The following is a 20,876-nucleotide window of genomic DNA, read 5'->3' as shown; positions in this document are numbered from 1 at the left end:
TTGAACGCTGGGTGGAAACATTCAAAGTTAGGAGGGGAGAGGGAGACAGAGGAGCAATAATTTGTTCTTTCTATTCCAAATCAGATTTTAAAATGCCAAAAGCAGCAGGTGGCATCTGAGTGATTTTTTGTTTAATAGAAATATAATGCTATTTTAGGACCATTTATCTGCCCTCACAATGCTTGCACAGAGACTATTTTAAAATTGTGCCTTTGCCCAATTTTATATATATCCTATTATGAGAACTTAGAGGCATTTGTATGCCCGTGTAATACCAAATATTAAGTTCACACAACATCAAGGGAGAAGGGATTTTTACACCACTAGGTAGGTTAATCTATAGCACTAGCATGTTGCATAATATCTAGCTCCTTTTACAGGGGTCTTCTCCCAGATCATTGTTAACCAGAAATCCACTTGCCAAGTGGATCAACTAAAAACTGTTGTGTGCAGCAAATGAAAATAGTCAATGGCAGACTGACAGAATTTAGTCTGTTGGTAAAATGTGTAATGTATAGAAATACATATAAAACTCTTACACTAAAAGATAATATAAAACCAAAACTCTTTTGAAAAAAACCCATATTTTTGTTCATTCTTTTCTCATTCTGTTCATAAACCTTGCACTGATGCTGGGCTCGTACTCATAACCATGCATGAACTGCTTGGATAAAGACAAGTACAGGGAAGAAACAACTTTCCATTTGGAAGTAGTGCTGACTCTTTGCAATAAACTCTCCGCTAAATCCCAGCAAATACTAAAAAATTTACAGAAAATGTGTGCTAAGCCAAGAGTTTGACAGACAGCTTGCCATTTCAGTTTCAGCTTAGAGATGCATTTATCTGAATAGTACACAAGCCTGTAGAATATATGCTATGGTAACGTGGAAAATACAGCCCTTCCAACAGCCCTGCCAATACCAGTTATCTGTCACTGTTTGGAATGCTCTCAAATAGGCATCAAATAAAATATACTGCTAGGACACTCAGCTGTATTGGGAAAATTTTTGCACAAGGGCATCAAGGAAGAGAAAGGAAGAAACTCTGATGCTGCAAATGACAATGCAAGAAAATCCAGTCCATATATTTCAATTTTTATAATAATAATAAAAAATTAAAAATCAAGTATAACAATCTCAGTCACTGTGACAGGTTGTAAAGAAATAATTTTACAGTCAGGAATCTCTTACATCAAGACACAAAGGCTTGTTTTCTTTCTTCAATGCCTCTTGTGGCCAAAAGAATCTAATAATAAAGGCTGTGGATGTCTCTGCCATATGTGAAGCAGAGTGCTGTGCTGAGGATAGAGGTGTCCTTGCTGGGGATGGACTCAAGCAGAGCCACCCTCAGGCATGGGATGCTCAACCTACCACACTGCTGGAGTCACTTGCTGCCAGGGCAGGGCTAATTGACAAAGAGGGCTCAACACTCCCTCACCCATGGGACACTGAGTCGTCTCCCTAAATTCCCTTTCCATATAAAATGGACTAATGTCCTCATATGTAAGTGGCATGCTGGGGATCTAATAAGAGAGAAGGGGGAAAAAAAACCCAGAAGAGTGGCTTATTCTGGCACAAACCTTACAGCACAACAACAAGATTTGCAGCTGAGGACCTTTCTATATTCAGTCTTAGGCTTTGCCTTCTTTTTTTTCTTTATGCTTAGGGAGGGGTGAAATGAGGTAGAAGATGCAAGTTGTAAGTTCATTCAAGGGAATACAGGATTCTCAGTCATCAGAATATCTACATCAGAAAGAGGAGTGGAAAGAGATATGAATTATACTGGCTTTGAGTTGTTTTAGATATATTAAATTATGCCTCCAAGTTTCCTGGCATTAAAATGACTGTGTATCTAGTAAGGTGCACTAGGCACTATGAGAGCTGTAGGCTTTGTGGTGTGTTTGACCTGTGAGCTCTAAGGAGAGCTCTCCAGAAGGCTCAGCTGCATTTTCTGTGAATGCAGTCTGCATCCTTCCATTGGTCTGTGCAGTTTTTTGCAGGTGCAAGACAGTGTCCCTGCTCCTCAGCTGCAATTGCAATGCTAGGAGCTCAAGCGTGCAGGTGGCAAGGGCAAGCAAAATGGACTTCACCCTTGTATTAAAAATAGACTTTTTCAGCATGCCTAGATAAGCAAAGGGGAAACATCACTAGCAGGCAAAAAGATGCTCCTGGAAATTCCTGAAGGGGGGTTTATAAGGGGCTCAAAAGAACACATTTTTGGCGATGTTGAAAAGAAGCATATCTCCAGAACCTCATCAGGCACACAGAGGCAGCGCTTTACAACAGTTTCTGCTGCTTAGCAGACAAAGCACATACTCCCCTGCTACACCAACCCTCCCTTTGCATTTGGGGACTGCATTATCTGCAGTGTCTGGTCACTATATCCCTGCCAAAAAGCAGAAAAAAATTCCATATGGTTCCCATTCTACTGGGGAATGTGCAAGCTTCCAGACAGAATCTGCACAAGAGCGAGATCCTATTTGCACTGCAATAAACACCATTTGCTCATGCCTCGTGCCTGCGGGCAGTACTGAAAAAGTTAGATTCATAAATAGTATCCTGGGGCTCACATAATGTAAGAGCATTACCAAGCATTATCAAGGCAGCAATTTTCTGTTGCAACGAGGCACACAGTCAGATGTTGGAGTTGGAAAAGACCTATCTGAATATTGAGCCTATTGGCCAGCAAATGCACAAAATTGTCCCCCAGATATGAGGTACTAAACTGATACAGTGCATTGCAATCTTAGTCAAATGGCCAGGAGGACTCCAGCCTCAGGAACATTTTAAATGAGCTTCCTTACAGTGCAAATACAAGAGCTCCATCCTGTTCCTTCTATGAGTGCATAAAACTACTAAAACAGCATTAATGCCACAAATTGAAAAATCAATAGCATATAACAGGCACACGACTCCCCAGAATAAAATCTGAGTACCTTTGTAAACACAATTCAGAAAGGGCTGATTATAAAACAAAACAAAACAAAACAAAAGGCAGAGTAGCTGCTGAGTGAAAAGATCTACTGAAGTGTGTACTTATCAAATCTTCAGTACCTCATACTGCAATGCTATGGTACACTATGGGCTGGATTCTTCACTCCATTATACCAGTTTAATGCTGATGTAACTCCACTGGATGCTTAAACAGAGCTATACAGGCATAAAAACAATATAATGAAATGGAGAATCAAGCTTTACAATGTAATAGACCCAGAAAAAAATCACCTATTCCTTAATGGGGAAAAAAATCATAGTAATTTTTAGTGAAAGCCTCTCTCACACTCTCTTTTCATTCCTGCTATAGATTTTCAAGGCAAATACGCAGTTATATGGTAATAAAAGTGATAGTAGGATGCCATGAACAATAGGAACCTACCTCTTCATTTGGAAACAAGAGTCCAGATTCTTCTCTGTGGTTTGGTTATGGTCCAACTCAAAACCTAATATAATCCACGCCTTTAAAGGAACTGGGAATTTTAAAAACCATCCCATAACACCTGCTGCAGAGACATGCTTCTCTTGTAGACTTCCATCCTCCACATAATTCTGTGTGGACTTAGCAACTTAGATGCATCCAAATGCATCTCTCAACTCTATAAAGAACTCCAGTAAATGTCAGCATGTGCAGTTAGTTTTTCTTTTTAAATTTTGTTGGTGGTTCACAGCTCTTCTGAATCATCACCTTGACTTGGTGTCTTTACATTTCTCATTCCCAGACTCAGTTCACTAAGCTCCACACTGGTGGCCCCAGCTGAATGCTACAAGGAAAAGGTTCTGCAATCTTTGGGTGACATTGCCCCATGCAAACCTTAGTGGCTTGGCCCATGTTACAGCCTAACTGTTCTGCTAGAGCTAGATCTTCACTGAACTTGCAAGTAAAGAGGCTTATGGAAAACAGAAAAAACTAAAAGCTACAGGATATGTAGAGACTACTGTGTGAATGTCTGGGGAGATAAAAAAAAATCCTGTTGAACCAGAAGGTTGATACTGCACACAAGCAAGATCTCACCACAAGAGCATTTTGAATGATGATTTAGTCCTGATAAAACTAAAAATATTTTGACACTTCAGAAAAAAGACATATGTCAATGTAGTAATTAATTGTCACTCTTAGAGAAATATCTGGTACTGTAATTTAATTTATTTTTTGCCTTAAAAATAAAAGAATATTTATGAAACTGCCGGTCTGAAATTCTCCATTGGGTACAAGTTCTTCACCCAATGATCAGTGACAGCATGTTCAAACCACCTGAGCAGCCTCAACACCAGGGGTGTTCTTTGATATGAATAATGTCTGATTCTGAGATAAATTTCATAACTTCAGAGAATTTTTCTTGAATTATACTTATATTAGTCTCAACGGATCATTCAAACTATGGTTTCCAAAACACTCACACCTGACATGCAGGAATTTATACAAAAAAACCCACCAGATTTCCATATAAAACACTGGTGGATTATGAATCAGTGATGTTTTTATTGATAGATTATAATGTTTTACCAGCTAAAAAGCATGGCAATAGAGAAGAACGAGGTCAGAACAGGGAAACAGAAGCAGAGAATTCTGAAATCAAAACTACAAACAAGCTGTCTATTCTTCTGAGTTTGGCCTCTTTCTCAACAATATCACAAGTCCTAAAAAATTACTGCTTGTAAAGGAAAATTAAGCAAAATTACTATTGTTTTGTTAAAAAACTTCTGGGAATGTTAGATTTTTTTTTTTCATAAATGCTTCAACTAGCAGTGCCCTAACAAATATTCAGCAAATAAACCCACTCTTATCCACATCAATAAATTCTCCCCTTCAGCTGGAGAACACAGGTGGGAGTATGCATGGAATTTGATAATCATATCATACATCTCTCTGATCAAAGAGTGACTGCCAAGAGTAAAGGGCTGAACTTCCTGCCTCTTTTCAAATTGTTGTGAACCTAGCTGAAAAGAGAGCTGAATTTCAAGGATTAGTTTTTCTAGTTTATGAAATAATTGGAAATGTAATCATGCAGGTAAATAATATCATGATGTAATTTCACTGCTCAGTTTGAGAAAAAATTGCAATTCCTTGTGTCAGCAAATGGCAGGTGAGGAATAAAGAAGAGTGTTGCTCAGAATTTTACCCTTAAATCCCCTAACACACTAATTTAAGGCTTTCTCCCTATCTGGCATCTTTATTCAGACAATGCCATGGAAGGCAGCCAGCCTGCAGAAAGAACCCCAGATGAAGTAACAGCTCTATTATTCAAAATACATTGGAATCTTCAATGATTATTTTAACAAAAGCCAAGTCAGTAAATTTCCAAGTCAGGAAATTTTACTGGTTTCCACTTCATGACAGAGATAGATTAAAAAGACATCTACTAACATTTGCCAAATAGAGATGGAAACTATTAGGAAAAAACAACTTCCCATTCAAATGCATATTGCAAACAAGAAGGCATAAAAAGAAAAGGAAAACTAAAGAAGAACTTGACAATATAGCATTATATGCTTCAGACAAAATATGACTGAGTGGTTTTGCTTTTCAAAAAGTTTTACTACAGAAAGAGAAAACAGAAGATGACATTCAAAATAATTCAAAAAAAGACATAAGAAAACATGCATTTCTTACCCATTCTGTATAGCAGCTGTTGGATCGTAAGTCAAAGCCATGCCAGCCTGCACATAGTTAGGGAAGAAAAACAGATTTTTACTATTACTGCAGGAAAAGAGGGAAAAAAAAAAAAAAAAAAAAGGAAAAACTACATGAAACATATTCAAAGCCAATATGGATAAAAACTGAAGGCAACTTAAAGAGAAATCTAAATTCTCAAGGGAAGCTCAGATGGCCCAAAGCAGCATGAACAGATTGGGTGCTTTCCCAGTCTGAGAGATCACTGAGAAGCAGATCTGTTCAGTCTGTTGGCTGTCATCATTCCATAACATGTAGGGCAAATGGTGTTTTAGTTGCACCAGTATCAATTAATAACTCCATGGAGATCAGTGCCTTTACAGCTGATTACTCAGTACAACAAGACAGGCCCAAATCCTGCTGTTGCCTGTGAGATGGGTGGTTGTTAAATATTCCAAAGCCAACTTCATGAGAGCTTCACAGGAAGGAGTCTCATCTTTCCTGCAAAGGTCACACCCCATATGACCCCTGCCTACCATTTCCCAAGGGTGTAACTCAGAGTTAATTCATTACAATGAGGCAAGAAACAAAAAATGGACTGTGAAGCAGAAAAGGTTGAGCTTTCAAACAAGGCTTTTAAAATGCTTCAGAGGTCTGGACAGCAAAAGAATTTGTTAATGTATTACACAGAGCTTTTCCACTGCCATTTAGCACCAGGCAGACCGTGACCTGTGCGAAAGGATTTGGCAGTGTCAAAACATTGTCCAGCTAACAACTGTCATCACTGCCACCATTAGCAGCCACAGCCACAGGTACCTCAGGAAAGGCAGTGAGACAGCAGGGCTGCAGACAGAATTAAGCACTCCACCTTATGCTCCAAGATAGCAGTCAGGGTCATGCAGGAAAGACCCTTTTCCACCCCAGCATTTACTTAAAGACATGGAACTGACAATCTCTCCTCCCACATACTGCATTTGCTTTGACTTTTTGCCTTCCTTATCGATTTTTTATCCCTCCCTTTATGAAATGCTTTCTAATGTAGGACTACCAAGAGATGGGAAGAAGTTGTCCTTTGTGCAGGGTAAGAAGCACAGAGGAAACTCTATTGCTCAAGGTGCTGCTCACCCTGTAGGAGCAGCTGAAAAAATGCCATGGCACCATCCTACCCCCTAGACACCGTATTGCTCTTTGTTTTTCATGCATATCCTGTGCTTGTTGAGACAGGCAGCATTTTCTTCAAGGACAGATGCTTTACCAGCCACGTGGCATGGTCTGTGTGCTCCTGCTGGGAGCTTTCCATGCCCCTAAAGCCATCCTCCAAAGTACTTTTGAATAATGGCATCTGCCCCCTTCCAGATGGCCGCACAGACAGGTCAGGAGAGCGTTTGGGCTTGGCTGGCTCCCAGGCAGGCAGGTGAGCAGCAGGGTAAAAGCACTGGTGACCAGCAGGCAGAGCATGGGCAGAGCTCCTGGAGGAGTTGGGTTAGCCCAGCAGCTGCAAAAAGGTCTAAGAGGAGATGGTCCAAATTTCCAGAGGCCAAAAGTAATTTTTGATTTGAAAAAACAGGTTTCATGCTATCCTCTGCCACCAAAAAAAAGGTTCGTGTCCTTATTAAGTTTGTATATTTCTCTCATTATTCTTTTAAGCAGATGCTAGGGCAAATGTTTTGCTTTATGAAAATGCCACTGCTTTAATAAAATATGAAGTCTCTCCCAAGCAAAGGATAATTCAGGAGACTAAGTCCAAGCGCACGTGGCTATTTTTGAAAGAAATATTAATTTCATACAAAGAAAAATAAATTGGCTATTTCTGCAAGTTTAAAATGTCAGAGAACTGAATTTAGGGAGACTCAAACAACTACTGATTCTGATGTAAAAGATAAATTAGCTCAGAAAATCATAATCCCTTATGTAACTTGGTTTTATATTCTTATGTCTTATGCATGCTCAGCACATTATATTGTTTAATAAGGCTGCATTAATTACTAATGGAAATGTATAAATTTCCAAACAAAAGAGAAAAGAAAACTTTTGGCTGCAATTCATCTTTGAGGAAACATACTGTCTTGTTTTCCTTTCTCTTTTCAACACGTATAAAATTTGTTATTGTTCTCTTTTTCTATTTCTGCACTGGTGTAGACAACTTAAATGTTATGTACAAGTCCTAGAGGGACAGAAAAATTATTTCTAACAAAGTTTTTTAAAAATACTCTTTAAAAAACTTAAGATATTCCCTTTAAGTTGAGGTTCTTACATTTTACCTCTCATCACACAGCTACTCAGACTTAGGGAAAAAAACATTATAATTTCTTGGGAAAGGACAGATCCAAGATTTCTAAATTAAGGAGTTTGTAGATCTAGTTGTCCTTACAGTTGCTAGATCAGGGCTCACTACATCCTGCAGCTTGCATTAGTGACTGGGGAATAAAATGGCAGCAAGGTAGGTGGGCCTGGGAGGAAAAGTGAAAATAAACAACTGGTCTTATTTTAGTTTCTTTGACATAAATAGGAACAAAGGTGCAGGAATGAAAACCTGCAGCAGCTCTTTCACTTGCTGTCCACATGAGACCTCCAAACACATTTCTGCTGCTTTAGTTTGTTTTTCTCATGGATATTTGAGCACATGGTCATGGCATGGACACTCAGCTCACCCCCCAACCTCATCACAGACCCGTGTGTGGGTCCATGCAGACAAACAGCACAAACTCAGTTCTCTACACTGTTACTAAGAACAGGGGGCACAGCTGCAATCCTCAAGAGTACAAAATATGAAAGGCCAGACACTCATCTCCTCCTTATCCACGTCCCATATCCAAACTGCGTGGAGACAGATTACCAGAATCTGTTCAAGCACTTCAGCAGTGACCACTATAAATATCACCATCACATTTACCAGTAAATGAAAAGTTTCACATTAGACAAATAGGACACAGCATGTGGCAATATGTGCATATGGTAACCACCTACGGTTGGCCCAGTAATATTGCTAATATCCCCCATTGCTGCATTGCCTTAAACAGCTGCTATTTCAAATAGCTGCTAACACAGGACTATTTACTTCTTTCTCATCAAGTTGTATAATTTCTCCCTGCAAAATTACGCTGGCTGGAAGCCCAGGAGTGGCAACACTTAGCCTGGACCAGTGAAAGATTTATGGTGTGAAGCATCCTCATTCATCAGGAATAAAAACTGATGAGCAATAATAACTTACTGGAAAATTGTCTGAACTTTCCTCCATGGCAGACAAACAGGAATTCCAAAAATACCAAATGCAGAATATTAGGGTTGGCCTCAGACTTTGGTGTGAGAGAGGTCTAGCTCATTCTGCTAAGATCAGAAGTGAATATAGCTGTCATGGTGCTAATACAGGCTGAACTATACCAGCAGCCCTCTGCTGGGATGTTTTCTTCTGGGCCTTTTCACCCACTGGCTGGCTTGTCTCAGTACAAGGAGAGGGTCTTATTCTTCTCACAGGGACATTTCCTGATAAAATGGCACCTGAGGAAGTGGCACTGATGATGCAATGCTGCTTTAGGAAAGTATTTGTCGGATAAATCTTCTTTTAAGGAACAATTGAACCACATAATTTTCATGTCACTCAGACAGATAATGGCCCTAGACTCAAGCTATTGAATGAAAACACACTGATAGAAATAAAGGTCATTCTTAATGACTACTGGTCTGTTCAGAAAGTCACATAAATTAATCCAGCTTGTTAAAAATATTGACTTTTTAAAAAGATTGCCTAAACCATATGAGTTTACTTGTCTCTTATTTTTGCAAAAGTGTCTGAACTCAAAGGACATGAAGAAAGAAATAGAGTTTTTGTTATTTTTTGCTGCAGTTTTCCAACTATTGACATCAGTGAAAGAGATTCTAAGAGCAAGATATTCAGTCTGCACCTGTCTTTAAATTTAGGCTCTTTCATTCAATAAAGAGCATGAAATATCAAAAAGCCTCTGGAAAACAAGGGTTTCCCCAGGAAGTTTCAAGGCCTTTTGTTCAACACTTTACTGTGAAAATTTTTCCATGAGCAAAGATGCTCTGTTTCTGGTTTGATTTTTTTCCCCCTCTTTGTTATGATTTGAACATAAATGATCAGATCTTCAATATGTGAAATAAAATGGGTCTATTATTTTGCTACCCAACCCCTGTGATGTCCCACAAAAAAAACCCCAAAAAACTTATCAGTGCAGCATCTGTCTTCCAGCAAACATAAATACCTATAAATGACCAATTTCTTCTGTGCAGCCCAGCATCTTCTGTGTTGCTGGGAAATTGCCTTCATGAACAACTTCACCATCATATCAATGTCTACTCTCAGTGTACATGTCCTTCTGACACTGTGCAAAAATTCACCACAATATTGACCAGCTACAAGATGTGCCATGCCTGCTCCTCAGAGCTGGAACTTCCACATCATCTCCTCATCTCCTGGCCATCATCTCCTGGCCCTGGCCAGCCTCTGCCTCTGGGGGATCTTGGGCTGTGCAGGAGTCCATTGGGAAAAAATGGAGAGGCCAGAAAATTAAAAAGGGGTGAAATCCATGCATGTGGTGGGTTTTCCAAGCAGAAGGTCCCCTGGATTTCTCCTCCTTAAGGTGAGATTTGGAAAGGTAAGGTTGTACACTTGCACTTAAGGGATTTCTGTCGTGAACTGATGTGGGAGTTAGACTAAGAGATAAGTCTCTCTTCCCAATCTCCACTGACTCATACCTTCACCCTTTCCCACTGGAGGACTGCCATTCTAGGGTGTGTTCTTGGCTACTACAGGGGAATCAACTGAAATTCCAACATTCAGATTCCTGTACTTTTTTTGTTTCCATCACTAGTATCTGCCAGGCATCACAACACAAGGATCTCTTGTGCCCTGACAGAAGATATTCTTACTGAAACACTTTGAAGAAAGGAGAGAGTAGGGAAGAGAAATCATCAACCCAGATGAGATTCATGCAAAATACAGATTTAATAAAATAAGCTCAGTCACCAGTAAAGTTAACTTGGCAGAAGTCCTTTCTTTGATTATTTAAATTGTTCTGATAGAAATATTCAACATTATTAGAAAGACTTCTGAATTTAACTGTGAATAACCCCCCAACCTTTCCTTTTTAGAGAAGGAGAAATCTAGAATATAAAAGTGACATCTCTTAGACATCTAGAGACATACAAAAGGAATGGAGCATTTCCCAGTGATGTGGGCTCCTTAAGCAGCTGCAGATTCTGAGGGGAAAAGTGGTTGTGGAGAGAAAATTATATACCATTGATGTCAAACTTGGGAAGTGATTCATGAACCTCAAAGCATCAGATAAACACAATAACAAGTCCAGATACCCAAATGAATGACAAGAAACCCTTTTGTCCTACATAATTGGAATGGAAGTGTGACATACACAGCTTCTGTTCTTGGGATTGAGTCACTTTCTTCCCACTTCAACTAATCTTATTAATTAAAATACAAATGCTGAAGTCTACAAAATTTGAAAAGAAAAAACCCAACAAAACAAAAAGAGAACATATAATATGTAACACAATTATTCTGTTTCCACAGCCAATCTATACATTCAACCATGACATATTCAGGTATATGAACCATCTGCTTTTGGGGATCTAGCAGGTCCATTTTGCCATCAGTGTGATCCAGTGCTAAATCAGCTGTGTCTTACACTCACATCTGCACTCTAGATGTGTGTGCTGCAGTGACTTGGGAAGACTTCTGGGGGTGGCTGGCAGCACTCCTGATATCTGTTTGGGATACAGCAGAAAAAGGCTTGTTCCTTTCCCTGTCTCCAACATTTGTTTATTCTGCCTAAGAAAACACTGTTGTAGCAGCAGAATTTGAGGAAAACCCAACTGCAGGAAAATCTCCAGGGCAAATGGCATGACATTTTTCACCACAGAAGGATATTCAAAGCTAAAATGAAAACAAAGAAAACTGATCTATAAGAACAGGTACACTGATTCTATTTTAACCAAACCATGGTCCTTTTAAAATCCTGATTGCAGTGACAGTGATTTCACGTAGGCTATTGGTTTAAAATATTTCTATGTCTTTTATAAGCTTAAAATCCAAACTGGTCTTTGGTATTTGTGCCACTGGGGCATCTTTTCAAAATGTTGCACATTTTGTGTCATTATTCTAGATCTTTTCACCTACTGGTCAGTTATCTTTTGTCCTTTCCTTTCTCCCTCTGGAGAGAAGACTTCAGGTTGAATGCCTCCTCTTGTTAAACTAAGCTGTTGTTGAAAATAAGCATGCAAAGTGCCAATGTTTAACTTACAGGCATGCTAAATATATAAAGTAAAATGTCTTTGTGGATGGTTTACATCTGAAGGTACTAGTGCTTATCTCAACAGAACTGGGAATTGCCTCCCACAGCAAAGAAAAGTGACTTGTCTAGGTATAAAATACACCTGCCCCAGACACTCAGGATTAAAATACACCTGCCCCAGACACTCAGGATTATGGAACCCAACTAAGTAGTGCCTACATCCTTGGAAGCATAAAACCATCCATGCCTGAGTTATAAACAGGCCTGGCACAGAACTACTAATCATTTCTAAATTTCTAAATGCACCTGGTAAAAGAAGGGACCACTGGAACCAGGATCAACTGCTTCAGCCCTTTGCTTGTACTGACTTTACAAAAATTTGGGGAGTGTCTCAAATTATTTATTGTATGTTTTTCTCTCTAAATGGCTGTTTGCATTAGGCAAAGTTGTAATGAATAGTGAATAAAAAAGAGAAACTGTTACAAAAGCAGCATTCCCAAACTACCAGGTCATTTTATTTTTTCTAAGAAAGAATTAAAAACATGCTTCATTATTTGGATATTCCATGAACTGAGCTTGAAAGAAAACAAAGGAGAAAAGACTGAGGAGGAAGAGAGGAAAGGGAAGGAAAGGAAGGTAACCTATTGGTTCTTTAGAAACAAAAAAATATAACTTAGATTATGGAAGCAAAAGAGCAATCAATGAATGAATCATTAGTGACAGTTATTGAATATCATTATAGACATCAGACCAAATTCAATGACAAAGGGATTGCATTCAGTGGTGCACCTTACTGTTGTGATACATGCAATAGCACTGTAAGGGTGGGACTCTCTTACAAGACAATGCAACTATTCAAATAGCCCAAATTTCACATAAACTTGCAAATGAAATATTAGAGTTCAAAATACTGTGACCATTAAAAAACCTTTAATCACTTTGGGCTGACCAGATGTAGAAAAGCTATAATTTATAGAAAACAGTAATAAACTTTAGGCAGGTATCTCCCTGTCTACCAGGTAATTTTCAAATAAACCTGCTCTTGAATACATGTATCAAAAGACTTTTTTTCTGAATAATCAAAACAAGGTTTCATGAAATCTGCAATAGAAGATTATGTTGCAAAATTGATGTTGCAGTTTTTAATCCAATCTGATCTCATTTTGTGACTACACATGATTCCCTGGGTGACTTTTTGACTAAAACATTTTTGGGGATTTATGTCACCCACCTCTAGACTTGTCAGTTGCAATTTAGAGGCAAATTGAATCAAATATTTTACAGACAGAATTTGAATATGATTATCCTCTATCACCATCTCAATATAATCTTGTCAGGTTAAGTTTCAAAACAGAGTGCTTAATTAAACAAATGCGAGGAGAAACTAGCCCAGAAAAAGAAATTACTGAACTTTGTGCAGAAATTATGTCAGTTGCTGGGTCAAAATTTCAAATATTTCCAGCACTTGCAGGTTTCACTGTACATTTATTGCACCTGTCTATTCGATGTCTAATTTGACAGCCTTATATAAAGCCATCTCTACTATAAGCTCTCAGCCCTGTAATCCAGAACTGGTCAACCATCACAAACACTCAGTTAAATGTCTCAGTAAATCTGCTGAACATTTCCTGAGATTCCAAACAAGAGTGTAAGGGTAAAGACTGGAAAGCACCATTTAAGATCTGCCATTCTTCCCTGGTTACAACTGCCCAAGTAACCAAGCACTAAACCCAACTCCCCAGACCTCCCACAAGGCCCTAGAGAAATTCAGTGTATTCCTAAATATTTGACTTTAAAGGGGCAGACAATTTAACAGCCAATCAAAATATTTCTGTATGGTTATGAAGCAATCTACAAAGATGTAAGATAGGAATAAAGTTTTCAATTGCATTTGGCAGTATGACCTGACAACTTTACAAAGAAAAAAAAAAAAAGAAAATAAATCCTGTCTTATAAAATTCTGTAGAAGCTCTTCATAAAAGAGAGCATCATGACCAGAGACATAACACTACAGCAAACCTGCTCCTCCCCACTAATCTCCTGCCATTCCCTCCCTACAGCAGAGTGCTGGGCACAGCTGTCTGTCTCTACTTTGCTCAAGTTCAAGGCCAGTGACAGAAGAGTTGCCATCATTCTCTGGGATCTGCCCTTCTAAGAAATAATCCTTATGCATGCTCAGTGCTAATGCTGGTTAAACTTCAGATGTTTTATAAATGCCCTTCACAAAAGTGTTCAAGAATGCAAAGGTTTATCTGAACAACAGCCAAAATACATCTTGGTCTAGATACCACAGAATTTGTCCAGGGTGGAAACACTTAAGAGAATAATCTCTTGGATGTTGTTTTAATACTTTTCTTTGGGGAAGAAAGAAAGAGAAGGCAGAGGTATAGGGAATATTTCCAGATCCCATCTGTCATCAGAACTATGACATTTGTCATAGATCAGTTATTTTTCACTACTTACTGCCAGTTCTTTTAAAAAGAAATTTAAAAAAAAAATAAAACGTACAGAAATAACTGTAGGAAGGTTACTCAAGTGCTGCTAGAACAACTGAATGGTAGATCATTTTTAGAATAAATATGTTAAAGGACAGAGAGTTTGAAAAACCTTATTGTGTATGAAATATATAAGTAATTATACAGAAAAATTTTATGTTGGAAATAAGAAAATTCACAGTGGGGAAGAAATTCAATAAATGAGGGACTCTAAAAGAAAATGTGCATTCTAGTCTTTGATGCTCTGGGTGTTAAATATCCATTGTTCAGCAAGGTATTAACCAGATGTAAGTTAACAGAGAAAATCAGAGAAAATCTGCCCTGAAATACCTCTGAGTTTGTATCTTTACAACCTTTTCATGTTTGTACATTATACCATGACAACAGCTCTGTAGCTGACTGCAATCAACAACAAGGAATGATGTCTTCCAGCACTGAAAATCAGTTTTTAAGTGTTGATACTACAAACACACCAGCCACACCCTGCCTCTAGGTCACCAGGACATCACTGGGCTTAATAGGCACCACTCCACTAGCAGCAAATGAACAACACAAGATGCAATAAACTGATGCCCTGAGGCCACAGGCATAATGGTGACTTGCTGGCTTTAACTTTATATTCTTTTTTGTTATTAATTTGAACTGAAGGAAATATTAACAGCAGAGATAATAGCTATGATGGTATTTACTTTTTAAACAGGGATTTAGAGGTCTTTAAAATATGGATTGTTGACATTATTGAGGGTTTATTATTGTCTCCTATATATAAATCTTTGTTTTTCAAGCTCTGTATAGGCTGATCTGAGCCTACTGCTTGAACTATTTCTTGGGCACTTGTTCATCAGTTGATCCCTAATATGACAAACCAGACTGGCTCCTGAGAAGATAACTCCATTTTTTGAGACATACAGTGTAGGATATAGAAATGAGCCTTTTGATACTCTTGCAATGTCCTGCAGCAAATGTGTCTGCCACTCTGGGATTTTCAGCCCACAGAGCAAAAAATGGACCCTTTGCTGTTGGAACAACCATGGGATGGTGGGAGAAATTTCTACACTTTCAAAAGGCCTTTCTGTTTGCTTTAGGAGCTCACCAATAGTGCTAGAGTATGTATGTCATAAACTAATGGTCTGAAAAGTATCAGCCAGAAAAATCAACTAGTTAAAAAAAACCAGAAATACTCTAGAAACATGTAACTCAGAAACAGCAAATAATTTTCTTTCTTTTTTTTTTTTTTTGTTTGCCTTGTAATATTGAAGTAAACATACCAACACTCACCCCCTCACTCTCCCTACCCCCCCAAAAATGAGACACTTTCCCCCCCAGCTTGTATTCTAGAGGAGTACAATTGAAACCAATACTTTTTTCCTTGAAGGCTCAATCATAAAAAACAAAGAATAGTTGTTTAGGATGGAAATACTTGCAAGTCCTTCAGCCTTCATAGTTAACACAAGAAGGCACTATGGTCAGATCTACCTTATTTATTCAAGTCTTTTTTCAATAATAAAATTCAAAAGCAGTAAACAAAGTCATGAAGAATCAAGAAAATGCCTTTCTTATTTCACCTTAATTTAGAGCCATTTCACATAAAATAATAAAGAAATTCCAGTAACAGACTACTTGCAGCAGGGCAGAGGGCAACAATTAGAATACTTTATTTTAAAATGTCATACACATGATGCAGCTGAGGCTACTGTAAATTGCTTTGTCTTGATCAGAATTAAGAGCTCAGCTCAGATAAACTTTTACATGGACCCTACATCTGGATGCACGTATCTCTCTTTTGGAACAGCTCTCATATTCCCTAAGGATATGTTCCCACCAGGTACTAGATGGAGGAAAGAACATTGTTGAGTTTCTCCAGTGTAAATTGATTTGGTTTGTTCCACACCAAGCTCAGAAATTCACCTCTTCTGTAACTTTACACTCTGCACATTATCATAAACCTCCATCTCCCCACTGCTTACATAGCTTTTTCTGTATGAAACTATTGCATTTTGTGTGCAGTCTGATTTCTTCACAGCCTGAAAGGTAGACCTCCAGGTCTGTCTCTGACTTCTGCCAAACCCCAGGAAAATAATTGCTACGTGGCACTTACCTCTCCTTCTCTGGGCCACGGCCTTCCATTCTGTGTGTATTTGCTTTGATTCTGGCGCTTCTTTTGCCCTCCATCAGCAAATTTGCACAGCAAAGGCTCAGTGGGGGCTGTGAAGACAAGAAACCCAGTCTGTATTAGCATCCCCCCCAAAGAAAGTGATTATACCAGCAACAGTAGTGCTTTGTAATACTGATCTTTTGAAGTAAAATCTTGCCTTCTGCAGATATTTTTTGCCTCTTTTAGCCTTGACTCCACTGGCAGCTGTTCTTATTAACTAAGCTTCAAAAAATATATACTGGCAGCCCTTAAAAGAATTTAGCAAATATTGTTGAAAAAATAATCAGCCTACGCAGAATGTTAAGTTGCTGTAGTGGAACAGTATAGTCAGGCATTAGTTCCAGCTAAGTCAGACACGTATTCATGACCAGCATTAGTGCAAGAACAAACACTGATTTACTAAAGCAGCTTTCTGTTTTTAATTGTAAAAAACTTTGCAAGAACCTGTTTAAGCAATAAATGTTCTCCCTATTTTGGTGTTTCTCAACATCCAGTCCTTTAAAAATCCAACTAAGCAGAATAAAATGGAGACTTTTGCCAAGCCCAGTCCAATCAGCTTTCTTTTCCTCTTAACTCCTCTTTTAAGCAAGTTGGCAGCTGGGAGAACCCTGCTCCTCTCCAAGTGAGATCTGGAGTGTGTGAATACAACAATCAGTGGGGGCAAGAGTCCCAGGAAGAAAGGATAATCACAGCCCTGCACACCCACAATAGAGCCCCCTAGAGAAGAAATTAACACACATCAAACGAGCACAACAGGAAGGGAACTTGGTGTCTTGGGATCTCTTTTTCCCAGCTTTTGCCAGCCTCCTGAAATATTTTTTTTTAACCAAAACTTTAATTATTTTGCTGGTAGGAGTTTGTCTCTCCTGCCTCATCCTTAAAAGGGGGAGCAAAATCTACCCACTTAGGTGTATGTTAGGGTTGTGCTTTGCTGCATATATCAACAGAGAAGTAAACCAATATCTGCCTGTTTGAAAGAAACATAAAAATCCTGTGTCACATCTGAGTCTTTTCAGGAATCTTTGAGTTCCCAGGCATGATAAGTCTGTAATTAATTAACCAAGAGTTTTTATGGAAAAGCTAAGAAATCTGGGTTTTTTTGTTTTTTTTTTCTTCCCATTTCCTGTTCCTGGGAGGCTAGAAAGTTTAAAAGAATACAACTGCAGAGACACGAAGAAAATTTTTGGGGTATGGGGCCTAATCAAGTTGTTGACTTATTTATTTTCAATAAAAATTATGATTTGGTTAAGGAACAAGTTCATATGGTATTAAAACAAGCTAACCTCCACCAAACTCCTGATCATAGTCAATACAAAATGGGTCAGAAATTTTAGATTAAACTGTGATCACTTAAAAACTGCAACCAAGAAACAATGCACAGAGAGAATCTCTCATCAAAACTACAATTTTGCATTGGGACAGTGTCACTGTGGCTACTTCTGAAGCTATAACAGCCTCGGTTTTTTCATTACCATTTCACCAGGCTGGTAATTTCCAAGGTCACTAGAAACTGAACTGCAGGAAACAATGCATTATTGGCAGAAAGCTTGACTGTGTGACCCCAGAGGTCTTCCCCCACCTCCAACTTTGATTATTGTATCAGATTTTTCTAGAAGCAATGCTCAGCCAACCATTTTAAATTTAGAATAATGAAGCTTTAAAAGCATCCAGGTGGCTATGGAGATTCTTTCTGCAGATGGAGAGACTTTACAGGGCTGATTGCCCTGCTCTTTCATTGGTTTTACTCCATGGCCTGATGCTGCATGATTTCAGAGTGGTTACTTAGAGTTCATTTCAATGTGATTGTGAGGGAGGAGCAAGTGCTAAGCCAGCATTAGAGAAAGACCTATTAAACATCACATCTGAAGCTTCAAAAGCTTTTTGTTTTAAGCACTGAACAGCTACCAAGCAACATATGATACTGTCAGGAGGACCAGGCAAAAACCATCTGCACAGTGGATATTTGCACATGCCCTGATCATCTGCTAATGAACACATGTGGTATCAGCCCATGCACTCTGATGTGGTTTAACAAGCTAGGAAATCTACACATCCTCTCTGTATTAGCCAACCACAAATAGGAAGCTGTTACCATTTCCAGAATTACCCTCCCCAGCATTACCATCTGACAACCATGTATTTGCTAATTAGTGGCTTCCTAAAGTTGATTAAGATCGAACAGAACTACCAAATAACTTTACTGACCTCATCTAGGAAAAAAAATGTGAAAAAATATTGTATAGACTTTTCAGGAGATTTGAAAGAAGGTGGAAAAGGATAAAGCTCTACATAGGCAAGCTTCTGCATGAGAGATTGTATTCCTCTATGATAAACTGAGGGTAATTCTGTGGATAAAATCAGTCTCTGTTGGCCAACATTAAAAGAAGTACAAATTTCAAAACAAAGTGTTCTGACAGAAAGACAGAGCCCATATAGGATGGCTTTGGGTTGAGGATTTTCAAAGTTTTTATTGGTTTTTTGCTGTTGTTTTTTTCTCCTAAACACAGGCATGTAGCATCAAACAAGTCAGAAAATTATTTTAAGAAATCTGAAGTGTTGTAGGTCCCAATGGTTTACACCTGGAAACAATTAGGGTAACCCTGTCTCTGTGTGTGTGTATATATATATATATACACACATATATATATATATCAAATAACCAAATTAATAATCTCTCTCCTTTCAGGGCAGAAAGTAGAATGTAAGAGTCTTGGGAGTTCAAAGATGTTGCTCTAAGTACACTGAAGAACAGAAATCCTGGTTTACTTCAGCCCTCTAGAAATGCTTTGTAAGAAAGGTCCTCTAGGCTTTCCAAGATCAGATGCACCCAAATATTAGTACCATATTCTTACTGGTCCAATACAGAGCAATAGAAAATACTAGAAAAGCCATATCAAATTCCACCACATGAGCATAATTATTTCTAAGTTGAATTATTTTTAATTGTTTCATTAAATTTCCAATGTGCTTTAAAAATAATAAATTTACTTCAGCCAAGAAAAGGATCACAATTAGGAACCACAGTTATCAATTCAAAAAAGAAATATTTAGGAACTAGTCAAACAATATAAACATTATATTGATAATATTTTTGATTGCAGCAGAAGTGGTATATTTCACCCCAAATACTTCAGAAGGGTAGGAAAGAAAAAAGGGAATATTTTAAACTTTTCTGTTTCTTTTATTTTCTATTCCATGTAGAGAGTCTTCAATTTATGGACTGCATTTTTACTTTTCTCTTTTTCCTCTGTATGAACACATGGACTGAAAATAAATGCCTGTGTCTCTGCCTCTTCTCTCACCTTTTGTGCTGCTGACTTAATAGAAAATATAATTTGGATATCTGTAGATGTTCACATTTTGAAGTGATAAGCAGATCTTTTTGTATGGTTCTTGACATCCTCTAAGTTTTGTGCATATGTGGTATTTTGAAGCATATCTGGAAAATCTACTGTTGCTATTTTCTTGTAAAAAAAGTGGGAATTGATTCACTTGAAACAAATTTCAGGCTATTCCATCCTGATAAACTCTTCAAGATAGAAGGCACTGCTCTTTCATTGACTTCTACCTGACAGCAACAAACACAAATATCAAGAATAAATAACTGCTTTAACCTGAGCAAGGTTCATTAAACCATAACCCATTTTTCAAGGCAGAGATTTAAATGCTTGCTGCAGTTCCCATCCAAAGCCTTCTCTAGTTAATAAGACATAAATAGCCCTGAACTTGGCATTGAGTCTTGAGAAGGAAGTGGGATCAAATTGATAATGCTTCTAAACAGCATTTGCCAAGATATTCAGGGCTGCCTTAGGAGAGGGCAGTAGCTGCTAGTGTTCAAATTCTGTTCCCATGGAAGTCAATGGCTAAAACCCTATCTCACTTCAGCCAGGCCCTGAATTTACTCTGAGAGTTCAGTGGAGGTGAAAGAGAGAGACGGGCTTTATGTCAATCAAGCCTGTCGATATTGTTGGAGCTCCCTCAGGAGATCAGCTTCTCATGCTCTGCTACTTTAGATGGACAGATTGTGCAGACAAACAGCACAGAACTGCCAAAAGGCTGTTAGCATCACCAAAAGCAACACTGGGACTTAAATAGCACAAAAACTTCCCAAGGAAGGAGAAGGGGTAACAGTGCCCCCTTCTTGAATCTGGCAGTCTCTAAGAAATGTTCCAGCTTAGGAAGGGAATTTCAATTAAATTGGAAAATTCAACAAAATAAAGCAAACTTCTAACTAATTCTGAATACATAATTTCCGTATTCTTTCATTCATCGGAAGGCAGATACACTTGAGCTCTTCATGTGCAAAAATGTATATATTCATGAGCATGTGCTTCATAAAGGAAGATGAAA

The 20,876-nt window shown here is 38.3% G+C and overlaps 1 protein-coding gene across 4 annotated transcripts in view; it reads right to left on the bottom strand.

Moving 5' to 3' along the window:
• Positions 1-20,876, bottom strand: part of RBMS3 (RNA binding motif single stranded interacting protein 3) — a gene marked incomplete at its 3' end in the record, with an annotated part of 438,647 nt that overhangs the window by 72,593 nt on the left and 345,178 nt on the right. For all 4 annotated transcript variants that reach the window (XM_079301446.1, XM_079301447.1, XM_079301448.1 and 1 more), the window contains exons 7-8: positions 16,470-16,576; positions 5,608-5,654 (exon numbers count right to left, since the gene is read on the bottom strand). In XM_079301446.1, coding sequence (XP_079157572.1) covers positions 5,608-5,654; positions 16,470-16,576 — 154 coding nt within the window. The remainder of the gene's footprint in view (positions 1-5,607; positions 5,655-16,469; positions 16,577-20,876) is intronic.

The sequence above is a fragment of the Erithacus rubecula genome (genome assembly GCF_903797595.1).
Source record: "Erithacus rubecula genome assembly, chromosome: 3".
In the NCBI taxonomy this organism is placed as follows: domain Eukaryota; kingdom Metazoa; phylum Chordata; class Aves; order Passeriformes; family Muscicapidae; genus Erithacus; species Erithacus rubecula.
This window is presented reverse-complemented; position numbering and strand designations above follow the sequence as displayed.